Here is a 19,143-nt window from a genome sequence, read left to right on the forward strand (position 1 = left end):
AGGGGCGGGGCGCGGCGGGTCCGGGGCGGCCGCGGCTCCATGGGGCTCCTGGGGCTCCTGAGCCTGCTGCACTCGGCCTTCTTCGGGGACCAGGTAGGGCGCGGGGGTCGGGCCGCTGGGGAGGGCTCCGGGCCGCGCAGGAACGGGGCGGGGTCCACACCGCGGGAACAGCGGGCGCGGCGGCGGGGGGCGCACGGGGCGAGCGCGCGGAGGCTGCAGAGTCGGGGGTCTAGTGCCGTCGCCGTAGAGACCGTTGCTGGGGAAACCGCCTCGGGAGGCTGGCGGGGATGGAAGCCCCTCTCGTGCGCCGCTGCGACCCCCATCCCCGGGTCTGCGCAAGCGCAGGGCTAGCCCAGCCCAGCCCTCGGCCTCTGCAGGAGACCCTCGGACCCCTCCTCACTGCGCCGACGCCGAGGCTGCGCCAGCTGGGGCAGCGGGGGCGGCTGCGGGGGCGGCTGCGGGGGCATCCTGCGGAGGCTCGGCCCTGCGCAGGGTGGGGGCCTGGGCCACGCCCTGCGCTTCTTTGAGCCTCAGTTTCCCCTTTTGGGCGCGAGCGTATGGCCTGCTTTGACGTTCGCCCCCGCTGCTGTTCGTATCCGTCCGCTCCCGACCCCAGCGCTTCTCCAGCCTCCGGAATCGTCTGAATTTCGCGGCTGTGACATCCCTCATTGGAGGGGAAACTGAGGCTGGGGGGTGCAGCGGGGAGCCCAAGGTCACGCTTCGAGGCCGGAGCCTCGTTGCGGAGCGAAGGCGCCCGCAAGAGAACGCGGGGCGGGGGCCGGGGAGCTGTCCGCGGTGCTGACGGAGGCGCAAGTCTGCCGACTCGCCGCCGGGGAAACTGAGGCCCATAGCGGCGGTCAGTCTTCAGGGCGCGGCCTGGACCGGCTTACCCCACCCTACTCCACCTCCAGTGGCCTCCTCACCGGTCAGGGCCCTGCCCGGCCACCCAAACGGCGGCGGGCCCGTCTCTATCCTCCCGCGATGACCTGGTGCCTTCTCTGTCCCCACCCAGCTCCCGATGGGGGCCGCCCCTGTTTCTGCCTCTAGCCCCTGGCACAGAGGAGGCATCAAGGGGGCGGGGACAGCTCGAGGTCAGATTCAGAAGGCTCAAAGACGCTCCAAGAGTGAGCCCTGTGCCAGGCTGCGGACTTGCGGGGAGGTGTCACAGGACAGGGGTGAGGGAGTGAGCATTTCATGGAACTTCCCCTTTAGTCCAGCAGCAATAGGAGGCGTGGAGGACCCCAGGGAGGAGCCTGGGTCGGGGTCTTGGGCTAGGCCCTGCGTTCTGCAATGGGAGAAGGGGGAGACCTCTCTCAGCCTCCTGAAGTCCTAGGGCGCTGTGGGGGGTTCTTGTGGCTCTAAAATGTCTAGTGATGTCTGAGTGTGGCTGTGGTTCAAGGATTTACAGGGTCAAGGATTTTAGTGTGTGTGTGGGGATTGTTCAGGGACATATGTTTTGGAGATTTGGGGCCAAGGGCATCTTGTCTTGGGGTCTCAGCCCCCATGTACCCTCAGCCCTCCAGGCCCTGGCCACCCCCAGAGGGATAAGGAGGGAGGCTCAGTGTCACTCCGGAGGCCTGGCTGGCACAGGTGAAATCAGGCAACGTGTTCCCTGGCCTAGGCCTCAGTTTCCCCATGTATACAAGGACAGGACTGACCTTGGATCCCCCAAACCCCTGCCTGATGGGCCTGGGGAGCTGAGACATCTGAAACTAAACAGGGAGGTGGGACCTAGTTATTCTTTGAGGAGAGGCAGGGATTATCCAACCCACCCTTCAGTAAACAAAACTGGAAACAGACCAGAGAGAGACATGCCCAGGGGGACACAGGGACAGCAAGGCTGAGCTGAAGCCAGGGCCCTGGGCTCTGCATCCCCCACCCCATTTCAGCCTCGCCCAGCTCTGCCCCGGCTTGACCTGTCAAACCCCACCACGCACCCTACCCCATGGCTCCACCAGATACCCCCTGTGTCCCAAGCATGCATTGATCTTCCCTCAGCCTGGAACACCTCTCCTCCTGATCACTGCTGTTGACTTCTCAGGGCAGCCTTCCAGCCTCCAGAAAAAAATGCCCTTCGAGGCGGGCGGATCATGAGGTCAGGAGTTTGAGACCAGCCCGACCAACACGGTGAAACTGCATCTCTATTAAAAATACAAAAATTAGCTGGCATGGTGGCACGTGCCTGTAATCCCAGTTACTGAGGAGGCTGAGGCAGGAGAATCACTTGAACCCAGGAGGCGGAGGTTGCAGTGAGCCGAGATCACACCACTGCACTCCAGCCTGGGGGACAGAGCAAGACTCCATCTAAAAAAAAAAAAAAAAGGCCAGGCGCGGTGGCTCACACCTGTAATCCCAGCACTTTGGGAGGCCGAGGCGGGCGGATCATGAAGTCAGCAGATCGAGACCATCCTGGCTAACACGGTGAAACCCCGTCTCTACTAAAAATCCAAAAAATTAGCCGGGCGAGGTGGCGGGCGCCTGTAGTCCCAGCTGCTGGGGAGGCTGAGGCAGGAGAATGGCGTGAACCCGGGAGGCGGAGCTTGCAGTGAGCCGAGATGGCGCCGCTGCACTCCGGCCTGGGCAACAGAGCAAGACTCCGTCTCAAAAAAAAAAAAAAGAAAAGAAAAGATCCCCTGTGTCTACCCGCTGCATTGCCTCCCCAGACCCAACCAGTGGGGACAGCTGCGTCCAGCTCTGGGGACTCCCAGACAGCCAGGCCTAAGTGCTCTCAGGCCCTGGCAGTGCTGGCCCAGGACAAGGCCTTCGGGTCTTCAGCTCAAGACCCAACAGGAAACAGCACGGGTCCTCCCTTGCCTTTGTCTGCGGGGCCTTGAATACTCGGACCTTCCCACCCTCTCCTGTCATTCCCTGCACCAGCCCTTGCAGAATCTTCCGCCTCCTCCCCATTTTACAGAGGAGGAAACTGAGGGTTGAGCGGCGAATGATTTGCCCTGCCTGCCCAGCACGGAAAAAAATCACTCTTCTGGCCCCAGTCGCCTCCCTTTCTGTGCTGTGAGTCTGTGTCCAGAGCAGGAAGGGCTGCTCCGAGCTGCAGGTACGGGCTCTGTGTGTTAAACCTTCAAATGGCTTCCAGGGACCCACGGAGGATCCAGGACACCTGGAGATGGCGACTCCTGGGGCCCCTGGCCCTTCCCTTCTCTGGCCTTCGGTCCATGAGGGTGAATTAAATGTGCGACCGACCGGGGCAGAGACCCATGGAGACAGAGACTGAGAGACAGAGAACAGAGGGGGAGTCAGAAAGAGAGAGGGACATGAAGAGCAACGGAGTTACAGGAGGACCTGATGCTCCGTTGGGGAGACAGGGAGAACTGTGGGGAGATGCAGCGTCCCAGGTGCTCCCCAGTGGCCCTGCCCCTCTCCCCTCTCCCCTCCCCACCAGGCAGGACCCTCAGGGAGCTCCAGCCTGGATCCGAACCCTGTCCCACCCTGATGCCAGGCTGGACCTGTGGGGTGGGGCAAGCCTGGCCCCATCCCGGCCACTGCCCTGGAAACCCCTCCCCCGCCAAGATGCTGATGTAACATCCAGGATTTGATGTTTTACTCTCCAATCTGCAAATCCAGACGCAGGAGGTTTTAAGAGGCTGTTGCACCCTGCAATAAAGTGGGGGGACAGAGGAATCTTGGTCCTCGGGGCACCCCCTTCCCTCGGGGGGTTTCGCCCCCCGCACTCACAGCCCCTGAGCTCGCGCGGAGGCCCGACGCCCCGCGGCCGCCGCCGGTCCCCGCCCCGGGCCGCCATTGGCTGTTGCCATGGCACCAGCCCGTCTTCCCGCACTTTCATTGGCTGTCTCACCCGCATCCCTCATCCCGCATCCTCCCCCGCTCTTGGTCGTCTCGCCCAGCGCTAGGAGCGGCGGCGCCGCCTGCCCAGGCCCGGACCGGGCTTTGTCCGCCCCGGAGCCCCTGCCCGTGCCGTGGAGACCCCGCAGCCCGCGCGCTCCGAGGCCATCCCGGGCCGGGATTTCCAGGGGGGCCCGCGGAGCTGCGCAGAGGGAGGAGGCCCCAGACCCGGGCGCCCCACCAGCCCAGCTGCAAGTAAGCGGGTGTGTGTCCTCGGGGAGGAGGGCAGGGGGCGCGACCTCCGCCTCGCGTCGAGGTTTCCATCCCCGTCTCTCAGCATTGTCCGTCAGCACAGACTCTGGACCCTCCATTTCCCTAGGGTGGGAGCTGGAGGGAAAACTGAGTCCCGGTGAGCTGGGCGTCAGCGTCTCTGCAGCCGGTCCTGCGCACACACCCACTCACGGGCTTCATCATCCGGACCTCCTTGAGGTGATCGGAGGGAGGGATGGGCAGGCCTGCGGTGTGTCTTCGGGGGTGTTGCTGCACCTCTCTGGGCATCAGTTTCCCTCTCTGGAAAGAGGGGGTTTGGATTAAAGGAAGGAGAAAGGCCCCTTTGGGCCTGGCTTCCCACACCTGTGCCTCCCTCCCCTGAAGTGCAGCCCACTCAATAAGACCAGACCCCAGTCATGGTGCCTTCAGGGAGTGATCTCTCAGGAAGGCCCCCAGGAGGCTACACGATGCAACCTGGGGGTGAAATGTAGGCAGAAGAGCTTTGTGGAAGAAGCTGCACTGTGTGGGATGGCAGGACTTAGAAAAGGTGCTCTAGGCAGGGCAACTGCACGTGCAAAGGCCTGAGAGAAGAGAGCCTCCAGCTTCTAAGTGAGTCTCGGTGTACATGGAGGAATCAGAGCTTATCCTGAGGGCACTGGGGAGCCGTGGAAGGTGTTTGAGCATGGGAGAAACGGGATCTGACTTGCGACATTTAAAGCTCCCTGTGGCTGTGCACGGGGGACTGTGGGGGGCCAGGAAGAGGCTGATCAGAATGTCCTGACAGAGGGGGGTCAGGAGCTGGGGGAGGCACGATCCCGCTGGGCAGAGCTTGGAGGGACTAGCTCAGTCTGATGAGGATGCAGAAGTGACCACCGAGTGTGGGGAGAGGGAAGGTGTCTGAGGCTTGGCTTGGGTCAGCTGAGAAGAGCCATGTGGGGGAGGCCTGGGTTTGGGGAGCAGGAGGCAGATGTGTGTTGCTTTGCACGTCATCTGGTTCTTCCACCTGGCTGGGCATGGGATGGTAACCTCAGCTGGAACATGGGGCTCGAGCCAGACCCCAGGGTCTCTCTGCATGTAGCCCCCAACCCCGAGACCTGAACGGCCTTGGACATCATCGGATCAGGGTGGGAGGTGATGGCTGCCAGCCTCTGCCACCTGACTTCCAGTCCCTGTGCCCCTCCCACCCTGCCCTTGGGCACTCCTGCCCTGCAGGTTCCTCAGAGGGGCAACCCGAGGCCAGAGAGGGGCGGGTCTTGTCGGGCTGCCAGCCTGGACTTCCCAGCCCCTCTGGGGCAGCATCTGGGTGCCAGACCTCGGTTCCTAGGGTCTCGTTTCTCCCGCTGGGAACAGCCAAATGGTGGTCCCTGAGACTCAGGACAGACCAAGAAGGAGCCAGATGACATGGCAAGCCACACACTGGGTCCCCTGAGCAGGACGGGACAGCCTGACCCCATCCTCCCATCTGGGACTGAGCCCCCACCCCTACTCCTGTCCCAGCTGTGCCCCTGGTGACAATTGGGTGGGAGGGGAGGGGATGAGGGGGCACCTGGGGGTCAGAGAACGAATGACGGGTGAATACATGTGTGTGGCCAGGTGGAGGAGGGAGGGGAGGAGCAGGTGGGCTGGACAGGGCCAGTGTGAGGAGGGGCTCAGGCTGGCAGGGGGAGGTGGCAGAGGGATGGGCTGCCATTGGTGCGTCTGAGACAAAGGCGGAGGGAGGAGGCGAGCACTGATGGGAAAGGAACAAAGAGGGAAGGGGGGCATGAGGGGGGGCTCCGGCGGGAGGGCCGAGCCGAGGGAGGAGGCACCAGCCAGCTGGACAGAGGGAGGAGGCCAGGCCAGAGCCAGAAGATGACCAGAGGCACAAAGAAGCTAGCGGCGCTGGCAGAGCCAAGGGATGGGGCAGGGGCTGCCGGGGCCAGCAGGGACCAGCTGAAGGCTGCGCAGGGGGTGCGGGCCACACAGGTAGCCACCCTGAGCCCAGCCACCGATGGAGGGGCGTGGGGCTGCTGCGGTGATGGCGGTGGGCTTGGGTCCATCTGTCCTGCCGTTTCTGCACATCTTAGGTGTCACCCACTGGCCTTCGTGGTGTTTTCATTGTCCATCGGCAGGGACAGCTGGTGGTCTGTCCGCCCCGCGTGTCTGGCTGTCAGCCTCTGGGCAGGCTTGCTTTTGTGGGGGAGGGTCCTGTCTGTCTGTCTGTCTGTCTCCCTCCCTCTCTGGCTGTGAGCCTGGGGGTGCTGGGCTGGCCAGTCAGCTTGCTGGGTTAGGCTGTCCCAGCTGTCTGTGTGTTTGTCCGGCTGTCAGGATGTGTCCTGGGGGCTGGGAAGGAGAGGCCGACCCATCGTCTGTGGGTCCACTGGTCAGTTGGACGTTCAGCTGTCTGTACGTCTGTCTGCTGGCCCCTCTGTCTCCCGTTGGGGCCACCTCTCACTCCACCTGCCCCTCTGCACCCTGGATTCCCTGGCCAGCACCACGTGGGCCTGTACTTGTCCACACCAGTGACTCCTGCCTGAGACCCCCAACCCAGGATCAGACAGGAGGGCTGGGACTTAGGTCGGGGGCCGTCCGTCCGGAAGGCATCACCGCACCATCCCCAGACCATCAGCTGAACCCTCTGACCCTGTGATCCCAGACGCTGCAGGAGCTGAAGATGGCGAGCTCCGTGGCGCCCTACGAGCAGCTGGTGCGGCAGGTGGAGGCCTTGAAGGCTGAGAACAGCCACCTGAGGCAGGAGCTAAGGGACAACTCCAGCCACCTGTCCAAGCTGGAGACAGAGACGTCGGGCATGAAGGTGGGGGCCTACATGGAGGAGGTGGGCTAGGGTCCCAGGGGATGGCACCCAGCAGCCCGGTGCAGTGGCCGATGCCTTCCCGCCCTCTTTCCCGCCCCTGCAGGAGGTCCTGAAGCACCTACAGGGAAAACTGGAGCAGGAGGCCCGAGTGCTGGTGTCCTCGGGGCAGACGGAGGTGCTGGAGCAGCTGAAGGGTGAGCGATGGGGCCACCCGCAGAGGGAGCGGGGGAGGCCGGGGGGAAAGGCAGGCAGGGCCGCTGACCTCCGCCCTCTCCCCGCCCATCCAGCCCTACAGATGGAAATTACCAGCCTGTACAACCTCAAGTTCCAGCCGCCCACCCTGGGCCCGGAGCCTGCCGCCCGGACCCCGGAGGGCAGCCCAGTACATGGCTCCGGGCCCTCCAAGGACAGCTTTGGGGAGCTGAGCCGGGCCACCATCCGGCTGCTGGAAGAACTGGACCGGGAACGGTGAGTGGGCGTGGGAACCCAGCCTCGGGCAGCTGGCGCATGACTCCGTCCCCAGCGGGCTCTGCCCTCTAATTCGCCCACCCGCATATGTCTCCGCCCACACCTCACACGCCCCACCCACTTGCCTATGGCACCGCCCACCGAACAACCCCGCCCACCTCGGAGCTTCTTCCCCACGTGGCCTCCCTCCCCCTCTCCAGCCCGGCTGACTTCTGCTGGAGTGCAGAGAGGATGGGGGACGTTCCTGGCTGAGGGAAAGGCTCCTTGGAGACATCCCCAGGGGTCCGCGACACGCAGGCGTCGCCAGGGACTGGGCTGTGTCCGGTGCCAGGGCTCAGCCAGGCCTGGAGCCAGAGGGGCTCAAAGCAGTCTTTGTAGAGGGAGAGCTGTGGTCCAAGAAACGTGGGCTCAGGGCCAGCAGAGGGAGGCAGGGTCTGGGCACCCTGTGCAGCTGGGAGGAGTCATGTGGGGTCAGATGGGACCATTGAAGAGCAGCATGGAGTTGTCTGTGCTCTGCTGTGGGACCTCACTCGGCTCCCCTAAACCCTCCCAGCCTAAGACTCCTGCCTTGTAAAATGGGAATGGCCGTGTCTCCCATGGTGGTTAAGGGAAACCTCTGTTGCACCTGGAGCACTTTGAGCCTGAAGCTACCTTGTAAGCTGGAGGGAGGTTAGCAAGTATGGGAGAAGTGTTAGAGGCAGAACAGCCTCCCTCAGTCTTCAAGGAGGAGAATTTCCAAAAGAATTGCTTTCTCTCTCTCTCTCTCTTTTTTTTTTTTTTTTTTTGTTTAATACGTACAGTTTGAGACAGGGTCTCACTCTGTCACCCCGGCTGGAGTGCAGTGGTATGATCATGGCTCACTGCAGCCTCGAACTCCTGGGTTCAGGTGATTCTCCCACCTCAGCCTCCCATGTCAGGGAGTAGCTGGGACCACAGGTGTGCACCATCATGCCTGGCTAATTTTTTGTACTTTTTTTTTTTTGAGACGGAGTCTCGCTCTGTCGCCTGGGCTGGAGTGCAGTGGCGCGATCTCGGCTCACTGCAAGCTCTGCCTCCCGGGTTCACGCCATTCTCCAGCCTCAGCCTCCAGAGTAGCTGGGACTACAGGTGCCCGCCACCACACCCGGCTAATTTTGTTTTTGTATTGTTAATAGAGACGGGGTTTCACCATGTTAGCCAGGATGGTCTCGATCTCCTGACCTCGTGATCCGCCCGCCTCGGCCTCCCAAAGTGCTGGGATTACAGGTGTGAGCCACCGCGCCCGGCCAATTTTTTGTACTTTTTGTAGAGATGGGAGTTTTACTATATTGCCCAGGCTGGTCTCGAGCTCCTAGGCTTAAGCAAGCAATTTGCCCGCATCCACCTCCCAAAGTGTTGGGATTACAGGCATGACCCCTGAGCCACCACTCCTGGCCTTTATTTATTTATTTGTTTGTGTGTTCATTGAGATACGGTCTCGCTGTCACCCAGGCTGACGTGTGGTGGTGCAATCACGGCTCACTACAGTCTCAAGTGATCCTCCCACCTCAGCCTCCTGAGTAGCTGGGACTAAAGGCACCCGTCACCACGACCGGCTATTTTTTTTTTTTTTTTTTTTTGAGACAAAGTTTCCCTCTTGTTGCCCAGGGTGGAGTACAATGGTGTGATCTCAGCTCACCGAAACCTCTGCCTCCCCGGTTAAAGCGATTCTCCTGCCTCATACTCCCAAGTAGCTGAGATTACAGGCATGTGCCACCATGCCCGGCTAATTTTGTATTTTTAGTAGAGACGGGGTTTCTCCATGTTGGTCAGGCTGGTCTCGAACTCCCGACCTCAGGTGATCCTCCCGCCTCAGCCTCTCAAAGTGCTGGGATTACAGGCGTGAGCCTCCGCGCCCGGCCGACCGGCTATTTTTATATTTTATATTTGTATTTCTTCCTTTTCAGAGAGGGGGTCTCGCTATGTTGCCCAGACTGTTTCCTCGCCTTTAATTTTTTTGCATCCCCCAATTAATTTCAGTACCCACCCCCCCTTACCCTAGCGCGCGGAGCGCCACGGGAGAGACGTTGCCATGTTGCCTGTTAAACTTGGCATACAGTAAGCGCCAACAAGTGATTACAAATATCAAAATAAACACACACGGCGCCGCCCTCTGAGCCCCCCCCGCTGACTTGCTCCCCTAGGTGTTTCCTGCTGAATGAGATTGAGAAGGAGGAGAAGGAGAAGCTCTGGTACTACTCTCAGCTGCAGGGCCTGTCCAAGCGCCTTGACGAGCTGCCGCACGTGGAGACGGTGAGCGGGCCGGGGAGCCAGGGGGCAGCGCGCCCGCCCCACCCAGGGTGCGGGAAGCGGCGTGGGGAGGAACGGGGCCTGGCCCGGGCGCCCCTCACCGTGGCCCGCCCGCCTGCCTTTCCCAGCAGTTCTCGATGCAGATGGACCTGATCCGGCAGCAGCTTGAGTTCGAGGCCCAGCACATCCGCTCTCTGATGGAGGAGCGCTTCGGCACCTCGGACGAGATGGTGCAGCGGGCCCAGGTGCGGCGGTTGGCGGGGCCCTGCGCCTCTGGGGAAATCAGAGTGCAGAGATTATGGGCGGGGTCTGGGGTAATGGGAGGAGTCTTATGCCTCCTGGGTTGGGGGGGGGTTCTGGTTCAGGAGGCGGGGCCAGAAGCTGGAGGTGTTGGTGGGTGGAGTCAGAGGAGGCTGAGAGCCTGAGCACAAGCGTGGTGGGGTGGGACAGTGGAAGGTGGCATGGCCTGTGGGCAGGGCCAGATCAGCAGGTGGGTGGGGCCTAGAAGGACGAGGTCTAGGTTCTGGGTGGAGCCCAAAGGGGAAGTGGGAGGAGTCAGAGCCTGGGGTGGGCTAGGTAAGGGCGGGGTTTAGACAGTGGGTGGGGTCGTATCTTACGAGGCAGGGCTTAGGGAGCAGGCAGGGCTGGATCAGGGAGAAGGCAGAGTCAGAGCCCAGGGCGAAGTCATCCCAGGAAGAGGCAGGGTCAGGGCCTGGGGCGGGGTCATCTCAGGAAGAGGCAGGGTCAGGGCCTGGGGCGGGGTCATCTCAGGAAGAAGCAGGGTCAGAGCCCAGGGCGGGGTCACCGCAGGTAGAAGGCGGGGTCGGAGCCGGGAGTGGGGTCATCCCAGGGAGAGGCGGGGTCAGAGCCGGGGACGGGGTCAGCCCCAGCACTTGTCCTCGTGTTGTCCTGAGCAGATCCGCGCTTCGCGCCTGGAGCAGATTGACAAGGAGCTGCTGGAGGCGCAGGACCGAGTGCAGCAGACGGAGCCCCAGGTACTGGGTGGGGCAGAGCCAGGGCCCAGGGGTGGTGTCGGCCCAGGCAGAACGGGGCTCCTCCAGTCCTGCCCGCCCCCGCCCACATCATCACGGGCGAGCAGGCTGGGTGCTCTTTGGGGTGCTCTGGGACTGTACCCCCGACCCTGGTGCTCTCCCTGCAGGCCTTGCTGGCGGTGAAGTCGGTGCCGGTGGACGAGGACCCCGAGACAGAGGTCCCCACACACCCTGAGGATGGCACCCCTCAGCCGGGCAACAGCAAGGTGAGAGGGAGGGTGGAACAGGGGCAGGCGCAGCTGTCTGGGCTGGAAGGGGGATCAGGTCTGCATCTGTCTGGGCTGGAAGGGGGATCAGGTCTGCATCCTCGCCAGTTGTGGTACCCTCCCATGCCTCCATCCAGCACCCCCTCGGGTGTAGGAAGGCCCCCCTGGCGTGCGGCTCATGGAGAAGCTGGGGGCCTGGCGAGGTGGATGGGGAAATACGTCCCGTAGCGGGGGCTGAGCGGGGCACCATAGACGTCCCCGTGGAGCCCCTTGGCTGTGCGCTGCCACCCTAGGAATGCCAGGTGAGGGGGGCCAGCCTCCCCGAAGCACGTGTACAGCCTCTTGGCATCCCCCCATCCGTCCCCAGGTGGGCGTGGGGCTGCCCTCGGGGACGGGGCAGGGGTCACAGGGCTCCAACCGGGTTTCCAGGTGTGCTGGGGGCAGGTGAGGGACCCCACCCTGACCCTGCCCTCCCCCCAGGTGGAGGTGGTCTTCTGGCTGTTGTCGATGTTGGCTACGCGTGACCAGGAGGATACAGCGCGCACGCTGCTGGCCATGTCCAGCTCGCCCGAGAGCTGCGTGGCCATGCGCCGCTCGGGCTGTCTGCCTCTGCTGCTGCAAATCCTCCACGGCACCGAGGCTGTGGCCGGGGGTCGCGCCGGGGCCCCAGGAGCACCGGGCGCCAAGGACGCACGCATGCGCGCCAACGCGGCGCTGCACAACATCGTCTTCTCGCAGCCGGACCAGGGCCTGGCGCGCAAGGAGATGCGCGTCCTGCACGTGCTGGAGCAGATCCGGGCCTACTGCGAGACCTGCTGGGACTGGTTGCAGGCCCGAGACGGCGGGCCCGAGGGAGGCGGCGCCGGCGGCGGTGAGTGCCTGGCCTGGTGGGCCCCCTCCGCTCAATTAACGTGCAGCTAGGGCTCCCCGGGGGATGGGCGACTAGGACCTCCAGCCTTTGCTGCCTGCCTTCTGGAGTTGGAGGCTGCAGTACCAGGCTCTGGCCGAGGCCTGTGGGGGCCTCTGACATTGGGAAAAGACCTGCCCGTGATTGTACCTGGCGCAGAGTAAACGCTCGGGAAGTCGCTGAATGCATGGATGGATCGTGGGTAACTCCGGAAAGTTGGGTGCAGACTTTGAGATTCTTTTTTTGCAGTTGATCACAAAGTTAATATGGGGGCCGGGCGCTGTGACTCACACCTGTGATCCCAGCACTTTGGGAGGTGGAAGCGGGAGAATTGCTTGAGCCCAGGAATTTGGGGCTGCAGTGAGCTGAGATCATGCTACTGCACTCCAGTCTGAGCAACAGAGCGAGACCATGTCTCGTCAGTTTTATTTTTAAAAACGACAGAAGCACAGCTAAAAGGTGTGGTGCTCCAGGAACTACCTCACCTCCCTTCCCAAGGCTGAGTGAGGGAGGCCACCCCATCATCCCATCTTAGAGAGGCTGGGAAAGGAAGTCCCAGCTTTGCAGCCATTTGCAAAGCTCCCGGGGTCCTTCAGGCCTGGGGCGGGCGGGTTGGGGGGGGACCTTCGGGAGTCACCTGGGACATTTCCTGGGAATGGGGGCTCTGATCTGGTCCCTGTGCCCACAGCCCCGATCCCCATCGAGCCGCAGATCTGCCAGGCCACCTGTGCTGTTATGAAGCTGTCCTTTGACGAGGAGTACCGCCGTGCCATGAACGAGCTAGGTAAGTGTCCCAGCTCCTCTGGGGAGCCATCCTCCAGCCCCCGAACAGGTGGTGGCTCCTCAGCCGCTAAAGGGACAGAGGCTGGGTCATCTGAGCTTGTGTGGTCAGGGCTGGGGATTGGAGCCCAGAGAGGGACAGACTCCCTGGAGTCACATAGCACCTCTCATGAGTGGACCATCACCCTGGGCCCTCTGTCCCCATGAGCTGCTTGTGGCCTCCCGATCTGGTCTGAGGCCTCGGGGGTGACTTTCCCTGGGGCTCAGAACAGGGAGCGGACCAGAAGGGCAAAGATAGAAGACAGGCCCAGAATTGGAACTGTAGGGGGTGTTTTACGTTTGAGGTTATCGCAACATCTTCTCTTTGTCAATATAAAAGTAATTGAGGCTGGGTGAAGATGCTCATACCTGTAATCCCAGCAGTTTGGGGAGGCCAAGGCAGGAGGATCACTTTAGCTCAGGAGTTCGAGACCAGGCTGGGCAAAAATAGTGAGGCCCCATTGCTACAAAAAAAAAAATTAGTCCCAGCTACTGGGGAGGCTGAGGTGGGAGGATCTCTTGAGCCCAGGAGGTTAAAGGTGCAATGAGCTATGATCATGCCACCACACTCCAGCCTGGGCAACAGAGCCAGACCCTGCGTCAAAAAGAAAAATCTTGCTATAACTTTTTCTGAGACAGAGTCTCACTCTGTTGCCCAGGCTGGAGTGCAGTGGTACAATCTCAGCTCACTGCAACCTCCACCTCCCGAGTAGCTGGGATTACAGGTGCCCGCCACCATACCTGACTAATTTTTGTATTTTTAGTAGAGACGGGGTTTCACCGTGTTGGTAAGGCTGGTCTCAAACTCCTGGCCCCTCAGGAGATCTGCCCACCTTGGCCTCCCAAAGTGCTGGGATTACAGGCGCGAGCCACCACACCCGGCCACTTTATATCTTCACAAATTTAAACTCTGTCCCGGTGAAACATTTCCGGCCCATCCCGTCCCCACCCCATCCTACTTTCTGTCTCTGTGAATCTGATGGCGCCAGGGACCTCCTAGGAGTGGAATCACACAGGATTTGTCATTTTATGCCTGGCTTCTCCTACTGAGCGTGACATCCTCAAGGTGCACCCACACCATAGTCTGTTCCTTTTGAGACGGAGTCTTGCTCTGTTGCCCATGCTGGAGTGCAATGGCGCGATCTCGGCTCACTGCAACCTCTGCCTCTTGGGTTTAAGCGATTCTCCTGCCTCAGTGTCCCAAAGTGCTAGAATTGCAGGTGGAAGGAGCCACCGCACCCGGCCAAAGCCTGGCTCCCTTCTGAGGCTGCGTGACATCCCATCGTGTGCACGGGCCACGCTGGGCTGACCCACTTGTCCTCCTGTGGATGCCCTGGCTGCTCCCCACTCCTGGCTGTGTATCGTGCTGTGGTGAACCTGGATGTATGCGTTTCAGTCTGGAAGTTTTCTGAGATATGTCCCTAACTCACTTCCCCAAAGGGCGTCTCCACTGACCCACCCCTGCCCTGAGAACGGTCACATTTGCCTGTTGTCTTTGAAGAGGGAGCAAAGTGTTTTGGTGACAAGTCAAGTCCTCTCCCTCTGTCTCACAGGCGCCATCTCCCTGTCGATTCCCCCTTTTGTAACGGGGAAGCCGGGCGAGTGAAGAGGGTGGGTGTGACCGTCCCGCATCCCCACAGCCCTGTCTGCGCTGGGGACGCTGCTCTCCATCTGATGGTCTTGGGGTGGATTATTAGAGGACTCGGGGCCTTCCCTGAGGCAGCTATCAAACAGGGCAGGGAAGACCATTCCAGGCTGAAGGCACAGCAGGTGCAGAGGCCCAGCGGCTGGAGGAAGCGTGAACCAGGGCCGAGGGCTGACAGGAGGCGGGGGTGGCAGTCACAGGGCACTGGGGGTACCCCTGTGGGTCTGGCAGCAGGGTGAGGCCATACCGGCTCCCGGAGGAGGTCTCAGACTTGGGCCTGGAAGGGGGACTTGAAGGGGGACTTGAGGAGGGCAGGTCTGGTGGGTAGGGAGGGTGTCTGGGCAAGGGAGTGAGGTGGGGTGCTGAGCAGCAGGCAGGGCCGTCCCCGCCATCCACCAACCTTGTCGGGTCCTCACAGGTGGGCTGCAGGCCGTGGCAGAGCTGCTGCAGGTTGACTACGAGATGCACAAGATGACCCGGGACCCGCTGAACCTGGCGCTGCGCCGCTATGCGGGCATGACCCTCACCAACCTCACCTTTGGGGACGTTGCCAACAAGGTGCCCGGGGGCAGTGGGTGGGCGGGGCTGGCAACTTTCCTCATCCAGTCTTCCAGGGACTGAGCCTCCTTCCAACTCATCCCAGCCTCAAAACAGCCCTGAGAGCTGGGGCCACTTGTCGCTAACTTACAGACGGGTAGACTGAGGCCCAGAGAGTGCGGTGTGGGGGGACGGGAGCCCGTGCTGAACTTCCCCACCTGGCGGTGTCCTCACGCCCACCCTGCTGCTGCCTCTGCAGAAAATGGCCCTCATTGTAGAGGGGGCCTCAGGGCCCCGAGGCTGGGTGTCTGCCCCTGTCTGGGCCTCAATTTCCCGACCTGAGCATGGGGTAACCGTCCCCTGTAGTCGTCAGGATCAGCAGGGGTCTGAGTTTGCAGCTGCAGCACACAGACGGGGCTGGGAGGTGAGGAGCACAGTCTCCGTCCTGCCCCTGCCCCGCCCCGTGACCCTGGCTTCATCACCCCCAACAGGCCACCTTGTGTGCGCGCCGCGGCTGCATGGAGGCCATCGTGGCCCAGCTGGCCTCCGACAGTGAGGAGCTCCACCAGGTACGGGGCGGGGTGCTGGGAAAGCCTTCCGGGGTGTCCCTGACAGGCAGAGGCCCCTCCCCAGGGGTGTGGTGGGCTGGAGGGGGTGTCCCGTCCGACTCTCTGCAGCCTCACATTTGCGGGGGGTTTTGGGGGGCCTGGACCCTAGTCCCACCACACTTGCCCCTCACCCCGCCCAGGTGGTGTCCAGCATCCTTCGGAACTTGTCCTGGAGGGCCGACATCAACAGCAAGAAGGTGCTGAGGGAGGCGGGCAGCGTGACTGCCCTGGTGCAGTGTGTCCTGCGGGCCACCAAGGTGGGCACCCGGTGGGCGGCAGGGATGGTTCTTCAGTCACTGGAAGGAGATTGCTGGCGGCAGCGGGCGAGCTCTCCGACTTGGGAGGAAATCAAGTTGAACAGCTCACTGCTTAGCAGGTGGTCCAGCCTCAGACCGGCTGGGGCTCACTCCTCATGTCACTGCTCTTTGAAAGCAAATGTGGGCTGGGTGCGGTGGCTCGCTTGAGGTCAGGAGTTTGAGACCAGTCTGGCCAACATGGTCAAATCCCATCTCTACTAAAAAAAATAGCCGGGTGTGGTGGCGTGCGCCTGTTAATCCAGCTACTCAGGAGGCTGACGCAGGAGAATTGCTTGAACCCAGGAGGTGGAGGTTGTGCCACTGCACTCCAGCCTGGGCCACAGAGCAAGATTGCGTCTCAAAAAAACAACCTCACTGGGCTGGGCGCGGTGGCTCACGCCTGTAATCCCAGCACTTTGGGAGGCCGAGGCAGGCAGATCACGAGGTCAGGAGATCGAGACCATCCTGGCTAACACGGTGAAACCCCATCTCTACTAAAAATACAAAAAATTAGCCAGGTGTGGTGGCGGGCGCCTGTAGTCCCAGCTACTCAGGAGACTGGGGCAGGAGAATCACTTGAACCGGGGAGTCGGAGCTTGCAGTGAGCAGAGATCGCGCCACTGCACTCCAGCCTAGGAGACAGAGTGAGACTCCATCTCAAAAAACAACAAAAAAACTACTTCACGGAATGTGAGTGTGGGAGCCTTTCCTCCAGGCCACTCAGGCCCTGACCCGCCACTCTCCCACCCCTCATCCAGGAGTCCACCCTGAAGAGCGTGCTGAGCGCCCTGTGGAATCTGTCTGCACACAGCACAGAGAACAAGGCGGCCATCTGCCAGGTGGATGGCGCCCTGGGCTTCCTGGTGAGCACCCTGACCTACAAGTGCCAGAGCAACTCGCTGGCCATCATCGAGAGTGGCGGCGGCATCCTCCGCAACGTGTCCAGCCTCATCGCCACCCGTGAGGACTACAGGTCGGCCCCCACCCGCACACAGGCAGCTGCGCTTGGGATGGGCACAGGGCTGGGCTGGGCACTGTCCTCCCGTGAATGGATGCTCCCCAAGGCTTCCCCAGGGGCTGCTATTTGCAGCATAAATACATCCCCAATACTGCGTGAGATATACTAAAATGCAGACCTATTTATTACATTAAAATTACTTCAGGCCGGGCACGGTGGCTCATGCCTGTAATCCCAGCACTTTGAGAGGCCGAGGCAGGTAGATCACCTGAGGTTGGGAATTCAAGACCAGCCTGACCAACATGGAGAAAGCCCGTCCCTACTACAAATATAAAATTAGCCGGGTGTGGTGGCGGGCGCCTGTAATCCCAGCTACTCGGGAGGCTGAGGCAGGAGAATCGTTTGAACCCAGGAGGCGGAGGTTGCGGTGAGCTGAGATTGTGCCACTGCACTCCAGTCTGGGCAACAAGAGAAATACTCCATCTCAAAAAAAAAAAAAAAAAAAATTCAGGCAGCCAGACACAGTGGCTCATGCCTGTAATCCCAGCACTTTGGGAGGCCGAGGCAGGTGGATCACGAGGTCAGGAGATCGAGACCATCCTGGCTAACACAGTGAAACCCCGTCTCTACTAAAAATGCAAAAAATTAGCTGGGAGTGGTGGCGGGTGCCTGTAGTCCCAGCTACTCGGGAGGCTGAGGCAGGAGAATGGCGTGAACCCGGGAGATGGAGCTTGCAGTGAGCTGAGATTGTGCCACTGTACTCCAGCCTGGGCGACAGAGAAAGATTCCGTCTAAAAAAAAAAAAAAAAAAAAAAATTACTTCAGGCTGGGCTTGGTCCCTCGTACCTGGAATACCAGCACTTTGGGAGGCCGAGGTGGGCGGATCACCTGAGGTTGGGAGTTCAAGACCAGCCTGACCAACATGGAGAAACCCTGTCTCTACTAAAAAATATAAAATTAGCCAGGTGTTGGCCGGGTGCGGTGGCTCACACCTGTAATCCCACTTTGGGAGGCCGAGATGGGCAGATCACAAAGTCAGGAGATCCAGACCATCCTGGCTAACACGGTGAACCCCGTCTCTACTACAAATACAAAAAAATTAGCCAGGCATGGTGGCGGGCACCTGTGGTCCCAGCTACTAGGGAGGCTAAGGCAGGAAAATGGCGTGAACCCGGGAGGCGGAGGCTGCAGTGTGGCGAGATCACACCACTGCATTCCAGCCTGGGCAACAGAGGGGACTCCGTCTCAAAAAAAAAAAAAAAAAAAAAATTAACCAGGTATGGTGGCTCATGCCTGTAATTCCAGCTACTTGGGAGGCTGAGGCAGGAGAATTGCTTGAGTCTGGGAGGCGGAGGTTGCAGTGTGCCAGGATCATGCCATTGCACACCAGCCTGGCAACGAGCAAAACTGTCTCAAAAAAAAAAAAAAAAAGAAAAGAAAAGAAAAATTAGCCTGGCTTGGCGTCCACACGTAGTTCCAGCTACTTAGGAGGCTGAGGTGGAAGGATCACTTGAGCATAGGAGGTTGAGGCTGCAGTGAGCTGTGATCGCGCTACTGACTCCAGCCTGGGTGATGGGAGTGAGACCCTGTCTCAATTTTATTTTAAATCATATTAATATAACTGTCTTCATTAAAATATTTAGTAAACAATAGAGAATACTTATTTATAAAAATAAATATTTTTAATTGAAGTACATCTCAAATACCCATGGGATATACTAAAAATTAACTTATTGGCTGGGCGCAGTGGCTCATGCCTGTAATCCCAGCACTTTGGGAGGCAGAGGTGGGCAGATCACCTGAGGTCAGGAGTTTGAGACCAGCCTGGCCAACATGGTGAAACTCCGTCTCTACTGAAAATACAAAAATTAGCCAGGCGGGGTGGTGGACGCCTGTAATCCCAGCACTTTGGGAGGCCGAGGCAGGTGGATCACCTGAGGTCAGGAGTTTGAGACCAGCCTAGCCAACATGGTGAAACTCCGTCTCTACTAAAAATATAAAAATTAGCCAGGCAGGGTGGTGGGTGCCTGTAATCCCACCTACTTGGGAGGCTGAGGCAGGAGAATTGCTTGAACCCCGGAGATGGAGGTTTCAGTGAGCCGAGATCACGCCACTGCACTCCAGCTTGGGCAACAAGAGTGAAACTCCATCTCAGAAAAAAAAAAAATTATTAAAATAAAAATGTTGTTAAATAAGAAATATTTATTAAAATAAAAATATTTACATGTTATTTATGAAAACACAAAATATTATTTTTACCTGGTCATCGTGGCTCACACCTGTAATCCCAGCACTTTGGGAGGCTGAGGCGGGAAGATTGCTTGAGCCCAGGAGTTGGAGGCTGCAGTGAGCCATGATTGTACCACTACAGTCCAGGCTGTATGACAGAGTGAGACTCTCTCTCAAAAAATATAGATAGATAGATAGATAGATAGATAGATAGATTTTATGTATATCTATCTAAGTGTATCCCAGATACCACATAGGATATATGCATGCTGTTTTTTACTTTTT

At 60.0% G+C, this 19,143-nt stretch overlaps 1 protein-coding gene across 6 annotated transcripts in view; it reads left to right on the top strand.

Moving 5' to 3' along the window:
* The window catches only part of APC2 (APC regulator of WNT signaling pathway 2), a 27,776-nt gene continuing 8,633 nt past the window's right edge, over window positions 1-19,143 (top strand). Inside the window, exons 1-14 of one of the 6 annotated variants that reach the window (XM_054465373.2) lie at window positions 1-93; window positions 6,707-6,865; window positions 6,969-7,059; window positions 7,153-7,333; window positions 9,496-9,604; window positions 9,733-9,846; window positions 10,519-10,596; window positions 10,761-10,859; window positions 11,340-11,730; window positions 12,455-12,550; window positions 14,649-14,788; window positions 15,259-15,336; window positions 15,516-15,632; window positions 16,430-16,644. In XM_054465373.2, the coding sequence (XP_054321348.2) occupies window positions 40-93; window positions 6,707-6,865; window positions 6,969-7,059; window positions 7,153-7,333; window positions 9,496-9,604; window positions 9,733-9,846; window positions 10,519-10,596; window positions 10,761-10,859; window positions 11,340-11,730; window positions 12,455-12,550; window positions 14,649-14,788; window positions 15,259-15,336; window positions 15,516-15,632; window positions 16,430-16,644 (1,922 nt within the window). In that variant the 5' untranslated portion in view covers window positions 1-39. Of the gene's footprint in view, window positions 94-3,770; window positions 4,065-5,659; window positions 6,037-6,706; window positions 6,866-6,968; window positions 7,060-7,152; window positions 7,334-9,495; window positions 9,605-9,729; window positions 9,847-10,518; window positions 10,597-10,760; window positions 10,860-11,339; window positions 11,731-12,454; window positions 12,551-14,648; window positions 14,789-15,258; window positions 15,337-15,515; window positions 15,633-16,429; window positions 16,645-19,143 lie in introns of those variants that run through there. The other 5 variants (XM_054465371.2, XM_054465370.2, XM_063658635.1 and 2 more) reach the window with 5 other exon arrangements.

Source organism: Pongo pygmaeus, chromosome 20 (genome assembly GCF_028885625.2).
Source record: "Pongo pygmaeus isolate AG05252 chromosome 20, NHGRI_mPonPyg2-v2.0_pri, whole genome shotgun sequence".
NCBI classification, from domain to species: Eukaryota; Metazoa; Chordata; class Mammalia; order Primates; family Hominidae; genus Pongo; species Pongo pygmaeus.